Source organism: Lagopus leucura, unplaced genomic scaffold (genome assembly GCF_019238085.1).
Source record: "Lagopus leucura isolate 7727_CA_CO unplaced genomic scaffold, USGS_WTPT01 Super-Scaffold_760, whole genome shotgun sequence".
Classification (NCBI taxonomy): Eukaryota; Metazoa; Chordata; class Aves; order Galliformes; family Phasianidae; genus Lagopus; species Lagopus leucura.
The window spans coordinates 6,094,818-6,116,347 of record NW_024962257.1 but is presented as its reverse complement, the minus strand read 5'-3'; the positions used below and the strand labels follow the sequence as shown (position 1 = coordinate 6,116,347).

Here is a 21,530-nt window from a genome sequence, read left to right as displayed (position 1 = left end):
GCTTCTATTCATTTTAAACTCTTTATTGAAAATAAGTTGCAGTTGGTACACAGACACTGAAAATACATCATCACAGATTGCTCTCTCAAAAGATATTTTTTTATATATATTTATATATATATATATACAAAAGTTGTAAACATTTTTAACTTATTTCCATACACAGTCCACTTTATACTACAATCCACGTAAGGTTAGTGACAACTGCAACTCGTGGAAGCGGTCTGCTCATACAGAGGTATCTGCAAAAGAACTTAAATTTGCAAACCACATTTGGTATCTGGTTGTTATTAAAACTTATAAAGAATCTGAGGTTTAAATGCATATTGCAACAAAATACAGGCAGCTGAACTTGGGTTTCAAGTTGGGACAGCGAAGGCCATGTCTGAGCCTCATGGGTGGTGGGAGGTTGACACACAGCTTCTAAATGCAATCTAGAGTAGCATTATGGATAAAACAGAGTGGAACTCGACTTGTCTGCTCTCCCCAGGAAGACAAAGAAGGCTGAAAGGAAGTCTGCAAATATTACACAGCTTTTAGAGAGAGGAATATTGATTCTACACTTTTACTAATGAATAGACAATGATCGCAGTTGGCTTAATTCTATTCAACTGCTCTCATGGCTGCAGCGGGCAGAAGGGCAGTAGGTGTGAGTTTGGGGAATGGGACAGTGCTGTAGAGGAGAGGGAAGGGGACTGATATCCCCCAGTAAAGAGCAGCCAATGGAAAAAGCAGAGATGCCAGAGCTGTCACTGTTGTAGCATGAACTCAGCAGTGCTGTGCTGCTACCTGCAGATTGCCCAATGGGAAACTCATCTTACAAAGTGCCTCACCAAAACAGCAAGTGAAATCCAACTGCTCATGGACATGGTTAAACTGCAGGAGATGGTGAAGCACATTGTTGGGGAGATGATTTTGCTGAGTGTTGGTTAAACAAAACTTCTACCTTGCTAGGAATAGCTTACGATGCCGGGAGCAATTTCCAATTAATGTCTTTATTTCAAATCCTTTTCTAATGGGTTTAAAGTATAAGTTCATGCAAAAACAAACAAACAAAACTACCCATAATGTGGTTTAATTTCAATGCTGAGAAATGCCTGTGTTGTCCCAACAGAGCCTCATTGAGCACAAGGATCTAGTAGAATAAATCTCCAGGAAGAAAAGGTACAGGCTTGCTCATAGTCTATGTTGAAATTCAGCCCTGACACTACACAGGAGCTGTCAGCACGTGAGGCTGAGGGCAGCCTGGTCAGCTGCAAGATTTCTGGAGGACTCTACAATGGCTTCTGAGAGCAGCATGGGGCTAGCAGCCAGCAGGGCATGGATTTGCAGCAAAATGCTGGCATGTCTGTAAGGGCTGGTCTGCAGGGTTACAAGGAAAGCAGCTACTGTCCACTGTACCACAGTGAACTTACAGAGAGAAAAAAAGTGGGTGAAAGAAGTATGAAAGAGTGATGCTAAGACAGTCTGAACCTTGAATGAGATACTGCAGGGATCCAATAATTCTGCTGTTACAGCCCATACCTGCACACACAGTCTGACTGACCCATCATGAAGATGCTGTAACAGTTAACAGACAGCACTGGTAACACAGAGCAGACAGTGGGAGCACTGCAGGGCCTTGCAAAGTGCTTGGAAACAGGACGCTGTGCAAGGGGTAGGCATGAGTCATCACTGCCAGGGAGAGGGCTGATGTCTCACGCTTCCTTAATTAAGGTTTTAATTCAGCAGGGCCTTGTGCTACCAGCCTGGGGGATGAGGAATTACACAGGAGCTGAGCAACAGTCGCCAACAAACCAGGAAATGTTTTTCTTTCAAGGTGGCTGACTGCTGTTTCCAAGGCATGAGTATCTTAGGTGTCGCAGTGCCACCTTAATTACACTTTTTCCCACCCTGATGTAGACTGAGGAATGACTGTGCTGACCTGCAAAAACTGCACCAACTGAGGGATGTCTGCCGGCTCCTGCTGCCCCAGCAGCACCCGGAGCAGGGGGAGGTTTCTCTGGCAGCAGCCAGACCACGGCCATGGAGCAGCTCCTGCTCTGCCTCACCCCTGCCAGGAAACCCAGCCACCAAAGCCCCTTCCTCTTCTGCTGAGTGCAGCACATCCAGGTCCTCACGCACAGCGCCAAGCAGAATTTAAACATAATAACACATTCTGGGGAGAAATGACTGCAAGAAGAAGCTGACCTTGAGAAGAACGACGCTGCCCGGCCTGGGGATGAAGTCACAGCTGTGCTGCTGCCCCCATGCCGTAGTGGCTGCTCTCAGGTCAGGGACGGCGTGGGGATGTGCATCCATGTCCCACAGCCACGGGTGGGAGGGGTGGAAAGAAAAGAAATGCAATGTAGGCCTGGGGTGCGTACATTCAGATGTTGTAATATTCAGCACGTTTACACCACTGACCAGGACACTTCTCGCAGTCAGACAGAACTTTAGTTCTTTACAGTTACAAGGAAACTCTGGAACAGTTATATAGTTAGAAAAGATACAATGTACTGAACAAACATTATCTCACATACAATCAATTTAAACATTTAAATTGATTATAATTTTACTAAAATATTAACACAAGTACTGTTTGTGCTGCTAAAATTTCAGTGTTCCCTCTAAGGAAAATATTGCTACAGTTCTACTGTACCCTGTATTAATATCTTTTGCCCTTTTATTTTCATCAAGACTGGCTCTAGAAAAATCACAAGGGTTAGAGAATTAACTTAGGCTTATACTCTACTGGGGTTTGGGTGTCCCCACTCAGTGCACAAATTTCTCACTGCTCACCTACCTCAACCAGCACAGGCTGATAGCAGACGCCCCCAGGGCACCTTTCTTGCTTCTTGCATCAGCTCCAGGTGCCTCCTCCATGAGCAGTGCAGCATCCTGTTGCTGCAGGGAGCAGCTATGCTGGCAGCGGGGCTGAGCTCTTCCTAATACTAAGTTCACTTCAGAGTGGATGGCAAAGGTACTGGGGAGATGCTGTGGAGTTGTCACTGTAAGGAAAAGCTGTAAGGGATGCCAGGTCCCTTTGTCACCACACACGGAGGGTTGGGCTCTGCAGGAAAAGTGTCTGAGCTGGGAAATGCCCGCACAGCTCCATCAGCACTGGGTGCTGCCAGGCAGATCCAGATCCAGGAAAGCCAGCACTCACTGTAAATGCAAGTTTTAATCTGACCTGAATAGTGGGGTATTCAAGTTATGCATTTTGTCACCGATAACGACTGCCTGTGATGAGGTTTGCTGCTTATTAATTAATGCATTTATTTGCTATTTAGCAGCAGAAATGAGCTGTGCTAATGATGATGACAAAAAACTGCTGGATTTTTTTGCTACAAGAACAGCTGGGGCAGTCATTTATCTATTGCTTGTGAGGTCAGAAGGCAACACACAGCTCTGCCAGCAACAACAGTGCAGCGAAGGACCCCTGCAGCCAGGTGAGGAGGGGGGCCAGGAGGACTCTCAGCCACCGTGCTCTGTCCTCAGCAGCACCCAGCTCTGCTCACAGCCACTGCACACCCAGCACGTCAGCCACTGATGAGCATCTGCTGCACTTTTCAGATTGACTTGGTATTAACAAGGCTGTAATTCTGCTGCTGGAAACCAAACAGCCTCGTCCTCGGGCGTTTATCATCCATTCTATTCTCCCACGATGGGCAAACGTGTGCCACGTGCACCCCCACAACAGACTTCAAAGCCCACCGAGTCCTTTCGGTGCTTGCTTTGAATTCTGCATCACCAGGGACTGCAGTGCAACACACACATTTACACCTGAGGATTTTGCTGCAATTACGACAGATGGTGGCTGCTCCCAGTAGAAAAACACAAGTTACAATCTGCTTCCTAATTGACTTAGAATTTGAGTCACTGAGGCACCCACACCTTTTGTGTTGGCAGCTCTGGGTCTGAGGGTGAGCAAGAGTTCAGTGTTGCCAATCAGAACTGTTTGGAAATTTGCAAACTTCAACAACCCCACAATGAAGTGGAACTGTAACACGCCATATTTTCCACTGATAAAAGCCTATTTCTAATTAGCAGACAACTATTGCTAAATTCTTTTCCAAAGCAAGTTTCAAACACAACTTTCTGTATCCTCAACCAAAACCGCATGGAAGCATAGAAGCTATTTGGATATTCAAGATAGAACCCAAACTTCTGTGCCCCCATGTCCCCCCGCACCCTGAACTATGTTTGAAACACCCGTTTGGTCGTGTTTTTTTGTACAATAAATATATACAAATAAAAGTAACACAGACACCACTTTTTTCTTTGTAAATTTGGCACTTTCCATGGCCTCTGCTCTCTGTGCTGTACATGAAAGCTCTGCCAGGAGTGGGACTAGGCCAGGATCAACCGCCCCAGCTGCAGCCCCCCTCACCGCAATGAGGCCACATCTGTGTTAGCTCTGGAAGAACGAGATGAACAACTCATCAGCTACCTTGTTTTCTAACAGGAAAAGGTATTTTTGGCTTTCCCAGGCACTCTGTGGCACCTAGTGCCCAGTGGTGCTAAAACAAGCCTCGAAGAAGGTACTGACTTATCTTCTGCCACATGGAGTAGCGACCTTCTTTCTTCCGACTTAGAGGGAACACTGCTTTTATAAAACCCTTGGACAGGTAAGACAAGAACCAATACCACTGTACAGAATTCACTGCACAACTAGCTAATAGTAAGGAACCCAGCACTGACTTGCCACATTAAGGAAATGGTACTGAATACATTTGCAATCAACCGGTTAACTGTACTGCACCATAGGACTCGGTCTATTTGTACACGGCCGCACGCCCTCCTCCCTCAGTATGCTGGCACTTGGTAACCTTTCGGGTTGGCGTCCGAGGTCTCGGTGAACGGGGGACTCTGGTAGGTCTCTGTGCTCTCAATGCCACTGCCAGTGGGGTACCCGGGATACGCAGCATTGGGGTCGGTGGCAAACTGGTCGGTGGCAAAGAGCGACATGTCGGTGCCCAGGCGGTACCGCTGCAGGGCCTTCAGTGCCAGTGCGACCTGCAAGGGATGAAGAGATTTGGGGGGAGAGCCAAGCACCGTGGGTGACTGCTGCCTCCTGCTCCTCCGCAGCCATAGGAACCACTGGCCCAGGAGGAGCCAGGTGTGCAGGGCATACCGGTGCTGCACCACCGTGCACTGCTGTGCCACACCGCACCACCTTGCATCAGCACTCTGTGCTTCCCTCTGCCATCCTTTCCCCCTCTCCGTGCCTCCCAAATCACAGAAGAGGCCTCACAGAGATGCTTGCCCTTCAGCCTCCTAACATTGTTCATATTCATGCTGCAAAGCAAAACCTTCCATTGAGAGCTATGAGTTCTCCCCCTGCAAAACCAAAGCCCACACTGTGTTCTGATCAGGTTCCCATTGTCATCAAGGAAGTGGCACCATCAAACCAACCACTGCAACGAGTGGAAACTGTCCCAGGCCAGTGAAATAGGTCAGTCCTGCAGAGACTCCTTCACCCTTTTCCAGGTTGCAAGTATTCAGGTCATGAATTGTGGGAAATGGAAGCAGCAGAGCTGTGAGAGACCTGCACTCACCTTTATTTCAAGAGGTTTCATTAACAATTCAATTAATTTTTAAATGACAGACTCAGGATAAAGAAAACCTGCCCACAGACACCAAGATGGCACGGCCTTAGCCCCCCCTATAAGCCCCAAGGGCAACGGGTGCTCCCCTGCTGTACACTTATGGCCCTTTGGCATTTCCTCTGGCCCAACACTATTTCCCTGGCCCTGGCAGCAACTGTCTGCAATGGACCTTATGTATTTGCTGCAGCACTTTGCACCTCTCCTGAGGAAAGCAGCAGAGCAGACAGTCTGGTTTCCCCTAGGGGCTGTCAAAATCCCCCACACCCTATGGGACAGGCTCATCATGGTGTACTCCTGGGGACTCATTTGCTTCAAACCAAACTCCTCCCTGGGGTCTGAAATGAGGGCAGCACATGGGCAGCAACATGTTTTTGATGGAAATGCAACTTGCTAGCTGCAGGAGGAGAAGTTTGGAAGTTCCCAGGGAGAGGGGACTGGAGCTGGGGCTTCCTGGGTAAGCAACCACAGTTTCAGCTCCCTGCAGAGGGAGAAGGACGAACTGCAGGTTCCTTCAGTACAGCCCTTCACCACTCACCAGGCTTCACTTCCCCAAACTGTGCCCCAGATTCCTCCTTCAGCTCAGTGCTGAGCCCGTAGTAGGTTTCATTTCTCCTCTCCCCAGCCTAGCTGAGTTGGGTAGTTTCTTCTGTAATTAAATCTGTGCCCTGTGGATAAAGCCCAGCTCCGGGGATAAGTATCTGCCCCACGAGGTGCTTGGACCCTCGCCATGACAGTGGTAGGCAGCACTTGTACCTTAATGCCCTGGGTGCAGTAGCTGTACCCCTACATAAAAAGCTGCAGGTCTCACAGGTAGGGCCCTTGAAAAGTCCAGAAGCTGAACTCACCCAGACGATGATGGAGAAGAAGGAGAAGGCAATTGATGCCCGGGCAGCATCTGCTCCTTGCGAAGCCCCTTTGCTCATTGTTGTCCGCTGCCACTGGTTTGCTAGGAAGCAGAAGGCTACAAACCAAAGGAAGGACAAGAAACCTGGAGGAGAACAGAGCCAGTCAGTGCTGATACTGCCATCACCTCCTCTGCTCCAAGAACCCCAGAGATCTGGGTGTTGATGCACAAACACTGCCACCAAGACATTCAAACAGCGATAGAGGTCCTGGGCGCCTTATCCTCTGCCATGACCCAAACAGAGCTATTTTGAAAGAGGTGAATTTACAATTGCTGAAAAAATTGAACTGGAGGAACTTGTAGCATTATCTTGTCTGTTGTCTATCTTCAGTTTAGCCACCTAAATCTTTAGTTTAGTCACCTAAATCTTACCTTCATCTTAAGCTTTGCAGGGACAGCACAACCTCTAGACACGGCCTTCTTGCACTTGGTGGGACTGCAGCCTGCTCACAGGCACCAAGATGCTGCCAGCCCACTCCCCAGCACCCTGCTGTGCTGCTCACCTTTTGTTTCCTGGAAACCTGTGGCTTTCAGAACCTTAGGGCTGGGCACTGCACAGCTGCTCAGCAGGTGGAGGGGGCTGTGTGCCTGCTCCCAGCCTCAATGCACTTCAGGGATCAAGTGAAAATGCTTCAATGATAATTTCTTACTGGAACCAAGGCTGGCTTATCAAGATAGGGCTGCAGCTCCTCTAATTCAATCACCAACCAACAGCATTGCCTGATGTCAGGGAGCTTAGAACAGACACAAAGCTGCCCACAAGCACACACTGTAACAAGCAGTAATAACAAGCAGTAACACTTTACAGTGCTGTGAAAAGAAGTTGCATAACCTGGAGCCTTCCATGATGCTGTTTTAAGGGCCTCCAGCTTTCTAAGCATCCCCAGCACAAAGCTCCCTGCATTTGCCAATGTGCACACAGAGATCCAGGCCCAGCAGCAGGATGCTGAGCTACAAGCCTCTTCCCAGGGATTATCAGCACATCAGAGCGAGCAGCCACACTGCCAGCCCCGTGGGCATAGCACAGTCTGGCCACAGGGAGAGGAAAGCAGCTTCCTTTTTTCCCCTCTTTATCTTACCAGCTCTAAAGTACAATAAAAGATGCATGCTCACGTCCAAACACTGTGCAAGATTTATAAGGCTTCTTGCCTTTAGTTTAGAATTTGTGCCTAGCTGCAATTTTGGAAAACACGCTCCTTGTTTCCTTTTCTTACACAACTGGACCTGGGGAAGATACTTTGGACAGCTTAGCCAAATCAGGCCCTTGATCTGCTCTTACAGCAACACACCCTCCAGCTAGGATCACCCCTACCTTCCTCTTCCAAATCTCAGACTAACAAAACAGCTTTCTTTTTTTTTTTTTTTGCATAAGATGGCTAATGCCTGCTACCAAAGCCACCTCTGTATACCCATTTTCACTGTCGGGATGATCCACTTGTCCTCAGTGGTAAATGAGACCTCCCATGCTCACAGAGCAAAATTCAGGAAGAAGTCTCTTGCTTCAAATCCACACGTTTTGGACACAGCAGTATTGGGAAGATGAAAGACCAGAGATGAAATGTGAGAGCAACTTATAGCAGGTTAACTCACAGCATTGTTGTGCATGCTCAGGGGCATCGTTCCTCTGGGGCCATCCACAAAGGGACAGTGGGGTTCTCCAGCAGGATTAGGCTTCATCACTGGTTTACAGGGAGTGGAATTGTTTGCAAGAATCTCAGTGTCACAAAGCTGATGCTGTGGCACAGCCATGACACAGGGACTCCCCACCGCCCAGTGCTCTAAGCTCCATCTGTCAGTGTGTCAGCGGTATCTTCCAAGGGTTTTCAGGACTTAAAATGACATCATCCACATCTCTGACCGTGCACCGGCTGTGCTAGGTACTGCAGCTAACAACTTCCTCTGCAACACAGATACTGGAGCTGCTGACCTGCCCAGTGCTGATTGCTGGGGTCTGAGACCTTCAGTGGGAAATGCCTGAACGGTGTTGCTCCTGCTGCTGCCCACGTGCCCCTCACTGAGGTTTCACGATGCACACAAGCCTCTGTCCTCCTGACATCAGGACAGCTCTGCTGAGTTTCTGAGAAGAAAACTGGTTCTCTGCAGGTTCTGAGAAAGGGGAAATGCAGTATTGCTGCCAGTGGACAAGACAGTGTCAGGTATTCAGAGCACCTCCAGAAGTACCAGGCGGTGTTTATGCCATTTGAAAAGCTGACACATGCCTGTGTGTGAGATCAGGCTTCCCAGTGAGCTCTAGGAGGAACTATTTTTGTTCTGTACCAGCACCCGTTTCCATTTGTGATCATGTTCACCCTCTGTTAGCACTCCTGTGCGATGAGACTCTATGCCCAACACTGACTCACGCCTGGGATCACTGCTGCCTCCTCTCACCTGCACTTCCCAGGGTCCAGGCTGCCCTGGTGCCAGCTGGGTACCATCTCATAGCTACAGTATATTTCCAGGACCAAGTGGAAATGGGTATCTGGGAGGTGTGGGTTGATATTCATGGATTTCAAGACCCTGAGGAGGGGGCTGTTCTGACAGTGGGTTGCTGTGGCCACAAGCACCGCTCCTGACTCCTGGCGGAAACACACACAGGAGCAGCTCTGCATCCTCCAGCATACCAGAGAGAAGGAAAATACCAGGAATAGCTGTTAATTATAGTTTTAGGATTGCAGACAACAGAATGCAAACACCAGGAAATATACATTACAGTCGTAATTACAGCCTGGTTCCAAGCAACGCACATCTACAGGAGCAGCTGTAAGAGCAGATGGAGGATGAAGTTGCAAGTGCCACTGACATAGCACTGTGGCTGTCCTGCTTGCACCCAGCATCATCTACCTGTGGACTCAGGGGCTGCAAGAGGCAGAGCCCCCAGTGCCCCGTGGGGCAGCCCACTGTGGGGACAACCTTTGTACTGCAGGCAGCTAATGCTCCTTGTACAGCTGGGGTGGGAGCAGCAAGCTGTCGGTATAAGCCCTCACACCCACCACTGATCCTCCCTCCTGCAAGTGAAAGGAAGCTGTGGGTTAGCAATTAGACCAACTCCTCCCATGACCTTCATAGGCAGCAGCTGCCACTTCTGCTTCCGTGCAGCCAGCACCATGCACTGGGGGGATCCAGGCACAGGGACAGAAGTGACCTTCTTCTCTCTCACCCCACCCACTTCCTACTTGATGCTCCTCATCCTCTTATTTCCCAAATGCATTTTCAGCTTTTATATTAAAGCATACAGTAATGCAGAGATCACATGCAGAGAAAAAGGATGAAGCAGTCACAAGTAGGAGGAAATCAAGAGCCAAGGAGGAAAAGAAGAGGAAGGGTGCAGTGCAGAAGTCCCACAGATAAAGTTCCTAGAGATTAACACAGAGGCAGTCAATGCAAATAACTTGCAGTTTGCACTCTGTCACATATGTACAGGTTGGCTCTGAGGACACAGATCCCATGGGCTGCAAGCCCCAGGCTGCTTGGGGTCACATGCCAGCAAAACCCTGAATTTGATCTGTGCTGCAAGATCTGCTTCTGGAATCAACCAACTGCCTGGAGTTTCTGCACGAGCGGGTGTACGGGCTACAGTAGTACAGAAGGTTTGGGGCAGCTATAACTTTAGAAAAATGAAGGCACAGAAATAGGAATGGAACAAGATGCAGCAGGCATGAACCCACCCTGAGATCTCCCATTGAAATGTGAAAACTTGCAGCAGAAGGGTGTTTTGCACACCAAGGGCACTAATAACAGCTCCACATGCACAGCTCTGGCCACCCATGATCAAGAGAGACAAATACAAGCTGAGGTACGAACTGCAGGCGTGTGGAAGGGAACAGAGAGTCCATCTGGTGTGAGGAGACATGCAGTGAGGCTCTCAATCAGCAAATGAGAGTTCCAAGAAGGAGTTTGATTAAGGTATGAAGCAGGATACATGGTACAAAAACAGGGTCTGAAGCCAAAGAGCTTAAAGTCCCCTCCATACCCATGTCCCATGACGAGACCCTCAACTCAAGCCTGCACAAGCAGGGGAAGGTCACTGGCAGACACCGGACCCAGCTGAGTAAGAAGCATGCTGCCACTCACACATCCCTCCCAGCAGCACAGCTCGCCTGTAAGTGGTTTGCTTTGCAACATGGAAGTGGTCTGTCCGTTTTCTACCAAAAAGCATGCAGAGGGGAAGAAGCAAGGGAGGAGGAAGGAGCCTTGCAGGTGACACAAGGCACTCGAGAGTAGCACACTCATCCCCTGGTCCCAGTAATAAAGTCAGCACTGGGAGGTCAACTGTATTTGAAATTTGTGGATGGGGAGGATTTTACCAGGACAGAGCCCTGGTGCAATACTGGAGCCTGTCCCCATGAGCAGAGCAATGCCTGTGGGCAGAAGCCCATCTTCTGCAGCTTTCTGCAGAGCCCCATGACTATGCACACTGTATGACAAGGACAACAGAGGAACAAGGCAGAGATGGCCCCATTTCATACAAGCCTGGCAAGGGACAGTGCAGCTGGTACAAGGTGAAAATCAGGGAAAGATCACAGCCTCACACCAAGACACACATCCAGGCAGAAGATGGATGTGGACACTCCCATTTGAATCACAGAGCTGCAGGCCCCAAGCCCCACAGAAAGGGCTGTAAATACTGGCTCACAATGGCTGGGCACTGAAGCTCTAGCACCATGGAAATGAGCTTTCCAGCAAGGAGAGGACATTCTTAACTACAGCCAAGCACAGGCAGATGATGATGGATGTTTTCATCTGGGACCAGAGTCATCAGCTGTGTTCGTGCTGGATAAATCACCTTTGCTAACACAAGAACCTGGAAATCGAGAACATCAGCTGCAAATTCAGCCAGAAAACTCCCAGAGCAGCCAAGCAGAGGACAGTGTCTCCCAGCACAGCACAGCCCATCAGCTCCTGTTCATGTGGCTGAGTCAAGGGCTTGGGACAGCACAGAAAATCCACGTGAGTCCTTGGGAAATCCAGAGCTACTAGCAAACCACAGCCCTGGAGGCAGTGAGGGATGGCAATGGTGTCTTAGCTCCTGCTGTAGAAGCACACTTCTGCTTTGTGCAGAAACACATGCACAAAGTGAAAACAGATCCAGATGTAACTGATGAAGTGACTCTTGTTAAGAGGCAGAAACAGGAGATGTGACAGGGTAAAATGTGACTGCCAAGCTTTTCTTCCCCAAGTGACCCCAGTGATCCCAGCTTCAGAAGCAACACCAGTGAGCAGGACACCCCACTGACCTCAAACTACCACACATTGGCTTCCCCACTGCTGCCTTTGGATTCACTGTTGAACAAGACAACCCATCCTTCTCCCTAAGACATGAGTTGTGCCATGGCCTGAGGGATGAGAGCAGGACTCAAGCATGGAGCTGCAGGCACAGCAATGACCCTGCACACCCCATGGAACCAGCAGTGTCCATGACAAACAGTGTCCATTAGCAAAGCTAAAGTTGTACCTGAAAAGCCCAGGTCCAGCAGGACAGCTCGTTTGCGGTCCTTCACGCTACTGATCTGCTGGAACTGGAGGTCCACAACAAGGAAGAAGATGCATCCGAAGAAGGCAATAATGCCAATGGCAATGCCATAGCTGCAGGCACTCTCATTCTCATTGAAGATGCAATGTAGCTCAGGGTCTGTGCCATCCTTGTTCACATAGCACTCATTCACAATGGAGCCGAACACCACGATGGAAAAGATCTGCAAAAGGAAGGAGAAAACACAACTTGCAGCTGCTTACATTTAACTCTGTTTTCCAACAGCAAAATAATTGGATTCAGTCCTGTGAGGCTCTACAGCAACATGGCATTTGCTAGATAGATCCCCACACTCAGCTGGCTGGTGGTTCTATGCGATGGGCTGGCGGATGGCATCTAGGGCTCCAGATGCTGTGAGCCTGCTTGTTTTCAATGGTTTGGCTTGCAGTGTGTTTTAAGAGATGGGGAAGGAGGGGAAGGGAAACTAAACAGATTGGTCAGGTCTCTGAACAGTCTTTCTGCTTGTGCTGCTTTGCACCATCAGACTGCACTCAATGAACCCCCTTGTGTAACTGCAGAGCAGAGAGAAATGAAGCTACAGATAATGGAGATGCTGAATGCATACTGGAGGGTGGATGGGTGCTTGGGGACATGGGGAGCAGCTCACCTGGGTGTCATGGGAAGGAGGAAGAAGTTATGGTTGTGCTGCCATGCAAACATTGGCCAATTCAACCCCATAGCAGAGGCTGAAGGATGCAGTGCCTGCATCTGTTATGCAGTGACCCAGTTCCAGCCCTGCAAAGGACAGTAGAGAAGGAGCTCACTGGTGGCTGCCCCATTCCTGCTGCTGACTGCTGGGACCCACAGCAGAGCTAAGAGTAGCTTCTCAGCCCCCCAGCATACAGCAATGGAGAGAAGCAGCTGCTCTACAGTAGCTTCAACTCCAGCTCCCTAGGGCTTTGCCTCACATCCTGGCTGCAGAAAGGGAGCTGGGTCATAGCTGGGTCATGTGGCTGTGTCCATGAATGCCATTCACAGTGCTGCACGCCTAGGTAAATCCTTTATTCCTCTCCAAAACCAAAGGCAGCAAGCAGAAGCCACAGGACCAGCTGCATTCACTCTTGCAACCTGGGAAGCACTGTGCTGCTGCTTCCATTGCTGGGCTTAGAGTAGCAAGACCTGTGGATGCCCTTGCACCACACTGTGCATCTCTGATCTTGTCACTTGCTGCCAGCACCACAGGATCGCTGCATACCTCCTTACCCTGCTGGCTCCCAGGATGCATCCAGAGGCAACGTATCCAGGCAGAGACCACACACAGCTCCTCACTGCTTTCTCTGCAGTCACAGCCCTGTACTGAGACACAAGACCGAAACGAGCGACAGCCAGATGCAGCAGCTCACAGCCACCTGCAGTCCATGGCTCTTGCAGTAACTGCCTGCTGACACTTCACCTTGCTCCCCAGTGCATAGGGGCAGCAGAACCAACAACAAACAAACCATTCAGAAGGCTTCCAGCACTGCAGTGTAATGCTGTGACAGCACGAGCACTGGCCACGTGTCTCTATCCTGGCTACCCTGCAGTATTCCACATGGACAGCCCTTCTCCCTCTCCTCCACACTCTTCCCAGCTGGGTTGAAGCTGGGACAGAGGCAGTTCCAACTGAACATACTTGCAAATGAAAATGTCTCATCAGCAAACCTGTCTTAGATCCTCTCCACTAACTCCCCTCCATATTGGAGAGAACAACAAAGAAGCATGTCTTCAGGAGTGCAACCATGACAGATAGGTGCAGGGTATTTTCTTTCTCTGTGGGGCATCATCTGAAATAAATGATGAGCAGAAGCAGTGCTAACAGTCCCTAGAGAACATCCTGCCTTAGGAGTGCAAGCAGACACCTGCCCCTGCTCACTTCCAGTTCCACAAACCCATGAGCACAAACCCATCCAAGGACAGAGATCATCTTTAAACCGTCAGCTAGGAGCTCACTCCTCTTGCACTTGCATTTCAAGTTAGCTCACTGCTGGGCCATGTTGGATGATGGAGATGCTCTAGGACCTGCCTGTCAATTGAGCAGGCATCTCTGTGCTACCCAGACATGCTGCTTTCCTTCCAAGCATCCCCTCATCTTCAAATTTAACCAAGGCCTGGGGTTCTTTCCCCACTCCTCTCAGCCCCAAGCACCACCACAAGCTCACTGCTAACGTGAGTCACTGCCTGCATTCACACTCAGCTTCTCGTCTCACCGTGACGGCCGCATCATCATGTAAAGAACAACAGGGCTGCATTGTAAGAAGGAAGCAACAGACAACAACAAACAGCAATAATAATTTTCCCAGAGCTTTGGCAGCAGCTGTAATATCAGCAGTTGTAAAAATCTGTTCATAAATAATGCAAAATTGTTATTTACTATCAGAAATAGCAGCAGCATTTATAAAACAGCCCCTGGAATAAATAATGTGATTCTGGAAAAACATGAATAATTGAGAACCTCTGATTCCACTGGATTATTTCTCTGGCAGGCCAGTGAACTTGCACTTAGCTTCTCAGATAAGTGTTTTTACTAAATCCTCCCAGGATTAGCAACCTGACTTATTTCTTGGTGCTTTCAGATGCCTCCTGTGCTCATAGCCTGGCTGGGTGATGCAGTACCATGGTTGCCCACAGAGTTGGTGCTGCTCCTGGGGGAAAGTAAAACCTATGCTGAGCAGAGCACATCAAAAGGATCGTGGCTGGAAGGCAGGACCGGATACCCAGGTCTGTTAAAGGAGAATGCCCAGAGAGCAATCATGGAAGAGCACAAAAGCCAAAAGGTGCCCGTAATGCACACACCTGGGACCAATGCAAATGTCACCAGAGATGGTACTTGCAGATATCCTACTGCTTAGCTTTAACTTCCAGTGAGTTTTGCTCTGTTCAGTGCAGAGAATTGCACCTGTCTTGCAGCTGGGGCATCCCGCAGAAAGGGGCTGAGAGGTGAGACAGCCATCAGATGCACAGCCCAGCAAGAGTGAGTGCATGTGTTGGATGGAGGTACAAAATCATCATGCTGACTGAAGGACGCCTGTCAAAACAAGCTTGTCAGTGAGAACAAGTCTTTCCATGTTTTTTCTCTCCCTCTCCTCATGATTGATATTAATTTTCTTAAAAAACAAAACAACAACTGCTGCTGGTAATTCTCATTTTAATGAGAATAGACTTGGTGTTGTTTTGCTATGTGTAGGTTAAAAGAAAGTTAAGGAAAGGGGCGTAGATGGGGGAAAAGTAAAACCCACAGGACTTTAAGTTCATGAAAAACAAGTGCCAGACCCTAACTACCTCCACAGCCCTTGCTTGCTCAAGCTCTCAACCAGTTCATCAGAGACCTGAGAGAGAAAATGCAAGGTCAGATTCTCCACAAGTGGCTGGAGAAGCACTCTGGTTAGGAGGATGCAAGAAGAGCTGTACACACTGCAACACAGATGAGCTGCTTGTGCAAATGCAGAGCTGTCCAGTATCCCTGAGCAAGAGGGGACACTGTCAGGCAGCAAGCTCTTCTGTAGCACAGGTCAAAGGGGTGTGAGTACAGCAACCTATAATGGGGATTGAGTACAGACCATGACTCTGGAAAACAACTGCTACACAGCTGAAACCAGAGGGCTTTGAGCATCGCCCTATGACCAGTGCTCCAGTGGTGCACCCCAGGGGCTTTGGGACAGACAGGTGACAGCGCCCAGTTGGTGGGCAGCACACTGCTGAATGACACCTACTTTCTTCTAAAGAGAAGAGAAGCAGCCTGCCACAGAGCTTGCTCACACCAGGTTTTTGCCATCTGGATATGGATGGCTGGCCAGGCTGCCCTGGCTTGGGTCTGCCATCACACTTTGCAGATTTACATTCCTTCCTGCAGCATCAGTCTGCCAGACCCCAGACCTGCAGGTATTCTATCCACACTGCTTTCAGCCTTCTGTCACCCAGGCACCTGAAATGTGCATATGGAGTTCTGACAATCTAAGCACAGTCATCACAAGGAAAACAAAAAGCAAGAAACGCGAGAGCATGAGCTGAAAGCACCAGTGTGTGAGCTGTCAGCCATTTTAAGGTGAGATGTTTCCAGTGTCGATGCACTGTGCTTCAATCGGGGGCCTATGAAAAAGCACTGCCAGAAGGTGTGGGTTTGTAGGAGACTGCAGAACCTTGCTTTGATTACACACACAAGCAACTGCTAACATTAACACTGAGGAAATTTGACGCATGGAGAAGAATGATCTACCCCTAATTTGCTCTGCAGTAGCTCTCAGTCAATGGTGATAGGCACAACCCAGGTGGACAGAGCCAACACCAACATCAGGGCGAGCTCTTGTCAAATGCTGCCTTCTCCAGCCCCCTCTGCTCCTTGAACCATCGCTGAGTGAGGATGGGCAGCAAATAAGAAGGAAAAATTACCAAGGTCAGACACACACAGGCCACATCCTGCCCAGCACTGGGCATTTTAGCCCCCACTGGGCCCTGGGCTGGAGCTGCCCTGTACCACAAGGACACCCTGCTTGGATCTGGGCTGCACCTCAGTGCTTCACACCCTCCAAGCTCAAATTCTGGGGGAATCTAGGCCCCTGTCCTCCCCATTTCATCCTTACAGCTGTCAGTAACAGCAAAGTTTTCTGCACGCAGCTGCATAATTTACTGGGGTACGTGAAGGCCAACAACCAACCTAAGCACTGCCAGATCTCCCATGACGACTGAGGATGTGACCACAAAGGAAAGACCTGATGCAGTTTCTGGCACAGAACCGGATAGCGTGATGCCAACCCTAATAAGGTTATGGACATGTCTAATGGGCTAATCAGACTGTGAAGGATGCATGTTGATGACCACATGACTGCTTTGTACTGAATTACCTTTTCTAATGCGGCAAAAGATGTTGGTTGAAACACAGCATCCATTCAAAGTTCCTGGTCTAGTGGCACAATCTGAGCACGCATCAAACTGACAGCGTTTGGAATCAGTGATCACAGGAAAACGGAAATTCAGCTGCATTTTAAGCTCAGATGTGGTGAAACTTCTGTATAATTTCATTAACAAAAATGTAAAGCTAAAGGTCAGCCTTTAATATCTACAGCCCACGGAAAAGGAAAATTAAGACGGAAATCTGGTGACCTTACTGAAAGCAGCCAGTGCTAGACAAAGCCCAGGGCAGCCAAGATCACAGCACTGACTCTGAGCATTGCCACAAGCTCCTGAGGCGCAGCCCAGCCATGCAGCCCCTCTCTGAGAGCCACAAGCCCTCCATGCTGGGGACGACCCTGCAGCCAGAGCAGAGGTTCCTCAGGAAGGCAGGAGGGACACTGCCTGGTTCCCTCCCATGCCCAGGGTGCAGCGCAGTGGCCACCCCTTGCTCTCCTGCTGCAGTTTGGCTGCTCTGCTCCTAAGCTGTTCTTTTTTTTTTCCTGCTAAAAACAAGCAGCCTATACAATGAGCACACAGCAGGCAGCAGCACCTTTCACCCTCCCAAAGAAACCAAACAAACCTGAAAGAGGGCAGAAAGGGCCCACTGCCCACTCCAAGAACGAATCTCCTACCCATAACACATCCATCCCAGTTCTTACCTAACTCATCCCTCAGCAAAGCACACGTGTCTCACTGAAAGATAATGATTTACCATATTATGGACTAATACACAGCTCAGTGAAAAGCCAGCACATAAAGACTTCTCCCGGATCTGAGCCAAAGCATTCTCTGGTCCTATAAATTCACTACCTCATATCAAAGGTTATGGGGATTTCCACTTGCTATGCCCATGGCTAGGCAATCAGTTTTGGCTGCTGTTGGTCCATCCTCTAATAAAGGTTATGCTCTTAAAGGCAAAATGCTGGGCTCAATGAGCTAACACTGTACAGGAACAGGGCGAGCTCCTGTCAGATGCTGCCTTCTCCAGCCCCCTCTGCTCCTTGAACCATCGCTGAGTGAGTATGGGCAGCAAACAAGAAGGAAAAATTACCAAGGTCAGACACACACAGGCCACATCCTGCTCAGCACTGGGCATTTTAGCCCCCACTGGGCCCTGGGCTGGAGCTGCACCAGCCAACAGGTGATGCACTACACTCCCATTCAGCTTTAGGAAACCAGAAAGGCTCTAGGCAGGGCAGGGCAAGTGCCAGCCACAGGCAATGCTGTACCACGGCACACACCCTGGGTAAGTGGAGCAACTCTGAGTCACACCAAAGTCACTGTAATGAAATGCTGAAGCCCTTGAAGCTGTAGGAAACTTGCAGAGATCCAGCATGGCAGAAGAAACCCCAAAGCACACATGCTGAGGCTGCCAGCTCTTGGGTTGAAAGCTGACATGTCAAGGAAAAAGGCTTTTAGTTTTGCTGTTATCAAAATTCATACCAATTACTAAAAACATTTACTTTTAATAGCATATTTACCACAACTGCTTTTAAAAGTCAAATCTAAAGGTGCATTAAGCAAACAATTCCCCTTAAAAGCTGCATGGCTGCTTAGAAGCACGTACAGCCGTGGCACAATAGAGAGGGGAGCTCATGGTTCTGCAGGCAGGCCTTGGTGAGCACCAACTTTGTTTTGTTGTGCAAAAAACGCCCAAAAAGGAAACCACAAGAGTGATCACATCTTCTTCTGACAAACTGCATCAGACACAGGGGGAAGAGATGAATGAGGAACTGTTAAGTGGTTCTTTCCAGCTTTTGGTTTTACAGCTTATACCAGAATAGGTTTTTTTTCCTTTCAGATATTCAGAATTGCAATGTAAGGAGAGGTCACAGTATGAGGTAGGATCAGGAATCCCCTTTCACCAAAACTTACATTTGGGAATTTCTAACCCAAAGTCACCATTCACCCACAGGTCCCTCAGATGTTTGTAAGCACCAGAGCTGAACCCACAGCCCCAAAGCAACCGCTGGAGCTGCAGAATGGAGCTGCATCCTGCTTGGCAATGACAGGTTGTGAAACCCCATCAGCAGGCAGCAGCCAGTGGGTTGACTGGCTGCTTAAAGCGAGGGTCTCCACTGCTCACATCTCATTTGAACCAGCACATCTCAAAGGGCCACCAAGGCAGCTCCTTCCTCCAAAAGAAACACTATCCAGATGGACCTGGACTGGTTTGAAACGTGAGCTCACAAGAACTGAATGAGGTATAACAAGGCCCAGTGTGAAGTAATGCACTTGGGTTGGGGCAAAAAGTGGGGCTGTTGGAGCAGAGCCAGCAGAGGGCACGGGGATGCTTAGAGGACTGGAGCACCTCTGCTGTGAGGACAGCTTGCAGGAGCTGGGGGTGTTCAGCTTGGAGAAAAGAAGGCTGGGGTGGCTTTATGATCCTTTCCAACCCAACCATTCTGTGATCCTATAATGGCAGCAAGGATTAAGCCTCCAAGCTTTGCTCCTACAACACGGGTTAAACATGCTTAAAAAGATGTGACAACAAGCAATAGGAAGGGGAATCACATCTTAAAAAAAAATGCCCCCACATCTACACCCAGCTCAAGGGGTTTCTGAACAAGCTCTGCTGTGGCTATGCAAAGCAAAGGTGGAGGTTGTGAAGCAAGTAATGGAGCGCTGCAGTGGCTGTGGGGTTGTGCTGCATACCCCAGCCTGGCAAAGGGAAGCTTCAGTTGGAACAGAAAGGCAGCAAGATCTTAAACAGATACTGCTTTGTAGTGCATCGCCTGCCGCCTCCGTCCAAGCTCTCCATCTTAAAACGGGCTGTGGGTTTGATCTGGCACGAGCAGTAAAGCTAAAAAGAGCCTGGGCACACTTTGCAAGAAGTAACAGCAGCCATGCACCAGGTGGAACGGAAACTGGCCCCAAGTACCCAGCTCACACCGACCACATCCCCGCTTGTGCTGAAGGGCAGCCAGTGGCACACAGCTGGGTCACAGCATCACAGCATGGGGACTCCACACCCCTGTGCTGCATGTGCAAGGGAGATTCACAACAGATCTTCCAGCAGAAGTGAGACAAGGGAAGCATCCACATGGCTTCAACATGTACTTTCTAAGCCTTATTGAATCTTCACGTTGCAAACCCTGTGCACGTCATGTTCATGAAAGCCAAAGGGCCCCTCCACCTGATTAAAGTTGACCCGTTCTGTAGTTATACATGTTCAGTTTTCTGAACCCAGAACCTACAAAATGAATGACTTCTCTACTGAACAGCCACCAAGTACACATACATATCTTCTAAACTGGAATTTTTAGTTCATCTCCTATATGCTGTTCCTGTTGCCCATAAGTCCTAGAAGGGTGAGCTCTCTGGCTGGGTGCTGGCAGATCTTTTTAAAGGGAGCCCAACTCAACACCTGTTGGCCACTGATTTATCTGACCATGCCCAAACCAACATGTTGCCAATGATTTGCCTTGTGGAGGATCCCACTGGATCCCAACCAAGTACTCCAGGTTGAAATGATACTTCTAGAAAATGCCTGCCAGCAGGAGCCTCACAAACCCTGCCCCACATCTGGATGCTCCATATCCATAAACTCCACTCTCCTCCAGTAATGGAGCAAAGGGCTTTTTTAAAGCCCTGGCAAGTTCACTGGCTCCAATCCAGCCAAACAATTAAGCATGTGGTTGAACTTCAGGCATGTGATTGCCGCTGGAACTGCTCATGTGCTTGAAGATAAGTGCATGCTCCCATGTTATGCTGCTCAGGCGCCCCAGGGTCCCCCTGCACAGTGTGATGGCAGCTGCACAGGCAGCCCCTTCCCTCAACACCTCTCCTTCCCTTGCTGCATGCACGTGGCACTGCTGAAGGTGACACAGAGCCAGCAGCCATGGCTTCCATGCATGAGCGAGGATGAGCCTCCAGGGCCCAGCTTTGAGAACCAGAGCCTGCAGGAGCAGGGCTGAGACTCCATGCCGGGGACTTTGGGCATTGCAGAGCTCTCCAGCCATGCACGCTTTTAGATTGTAGCAGGTGAGAGCCGAGCACTGCAGCTTGGCAGCACAGCTCTCTGGCTGCTTATTCATGGAGCAGCAATGGGCAAAGCCTTCACTGAGTGGCTGCAGCACAGATCCCACCTCTTGTTGCCCCTTGCACGGCAGAACTCACGTATGGGAAAGGACCAGCAAACATAACATCCATTTGGATGCACAGGGGGAGCTGGGCAGGGCTGGCTGTAAGATTTCATCTCTCTTACACATGCACACAGAGAGCACGGATGGGAAGAAAATGTCCTCTGCTTCTGTGCTGCACCCTGCTCTCTCACGCTCAAGCACCAGGGATAAAACCACTGCAGGGCTACGGCATCGGCCACCCGCCGCACCGTGCCCGTCCCCACGGAACTTCCCACGGGAGCCAGCGGCCAAAGCGCTGCCCGTTGCACGGTACCTGCAGGCTGCACGCCGCACGGCACCGCACACCGCGCACCGCACGCATAATACCCGGGCACTGCAGACCGCACGGGCACCGCACGCTGCAACGGGCGCCGCTCCGCGCCCGGCCACCGCACGCTGCCCGCCCCGCCTTACCCAAGCCGTCGCCCGGAGGATGGTTTGCGGCTGCTTAAGGAAATCCAGAGGATCGACGGCGCCGCCGGCCCGGCCCGCTCCGAACGACGCTCCTTCCATCT

The 21,530-nt window shown here is 49.7% G+C and overlaps 1 protein-coding gene across 2 annotated transcripts; it reads right to left on the bottom strand.

The window, feature by feature from the left end:
- Window positions 1-44: 44 nt before the first annotated feature.
- On the bottom strand, window positions 45-21,530 carry SYNGR3 (synaptogyrin 3). 2 transcript variants are annotated; one of them, XM_042864348.1, is made up of 4 exons: window positions 21,430-21,530; window positions 11,948-12,188; window positions 6,437-6,579; window positions 45-4,998 (listed from the first exon to the last, which is right to left on the bottom strand). In XM_042864348.1, the coding sequence occupies exons 1-4, from the start codon at window positions 21,526-21,528 to the stop codon at window positions 4,789-4,791; spliced, it is 693 nt and encodes a 230-aa protein (XP_042720282.1). In that variant the 5' UTR covers window positions 21,529-21,530; the 3' UTR covers window positions 45-4,788. The 2 variants fall into 2 exon arrangements, with proteins under 2 accessions (XP_042720282.1, XP_042720283.1); XM_042864349.1 differs by lacking the exon at window positions 21,430-21,530 and adding an exon at window positions 13,221-15,387.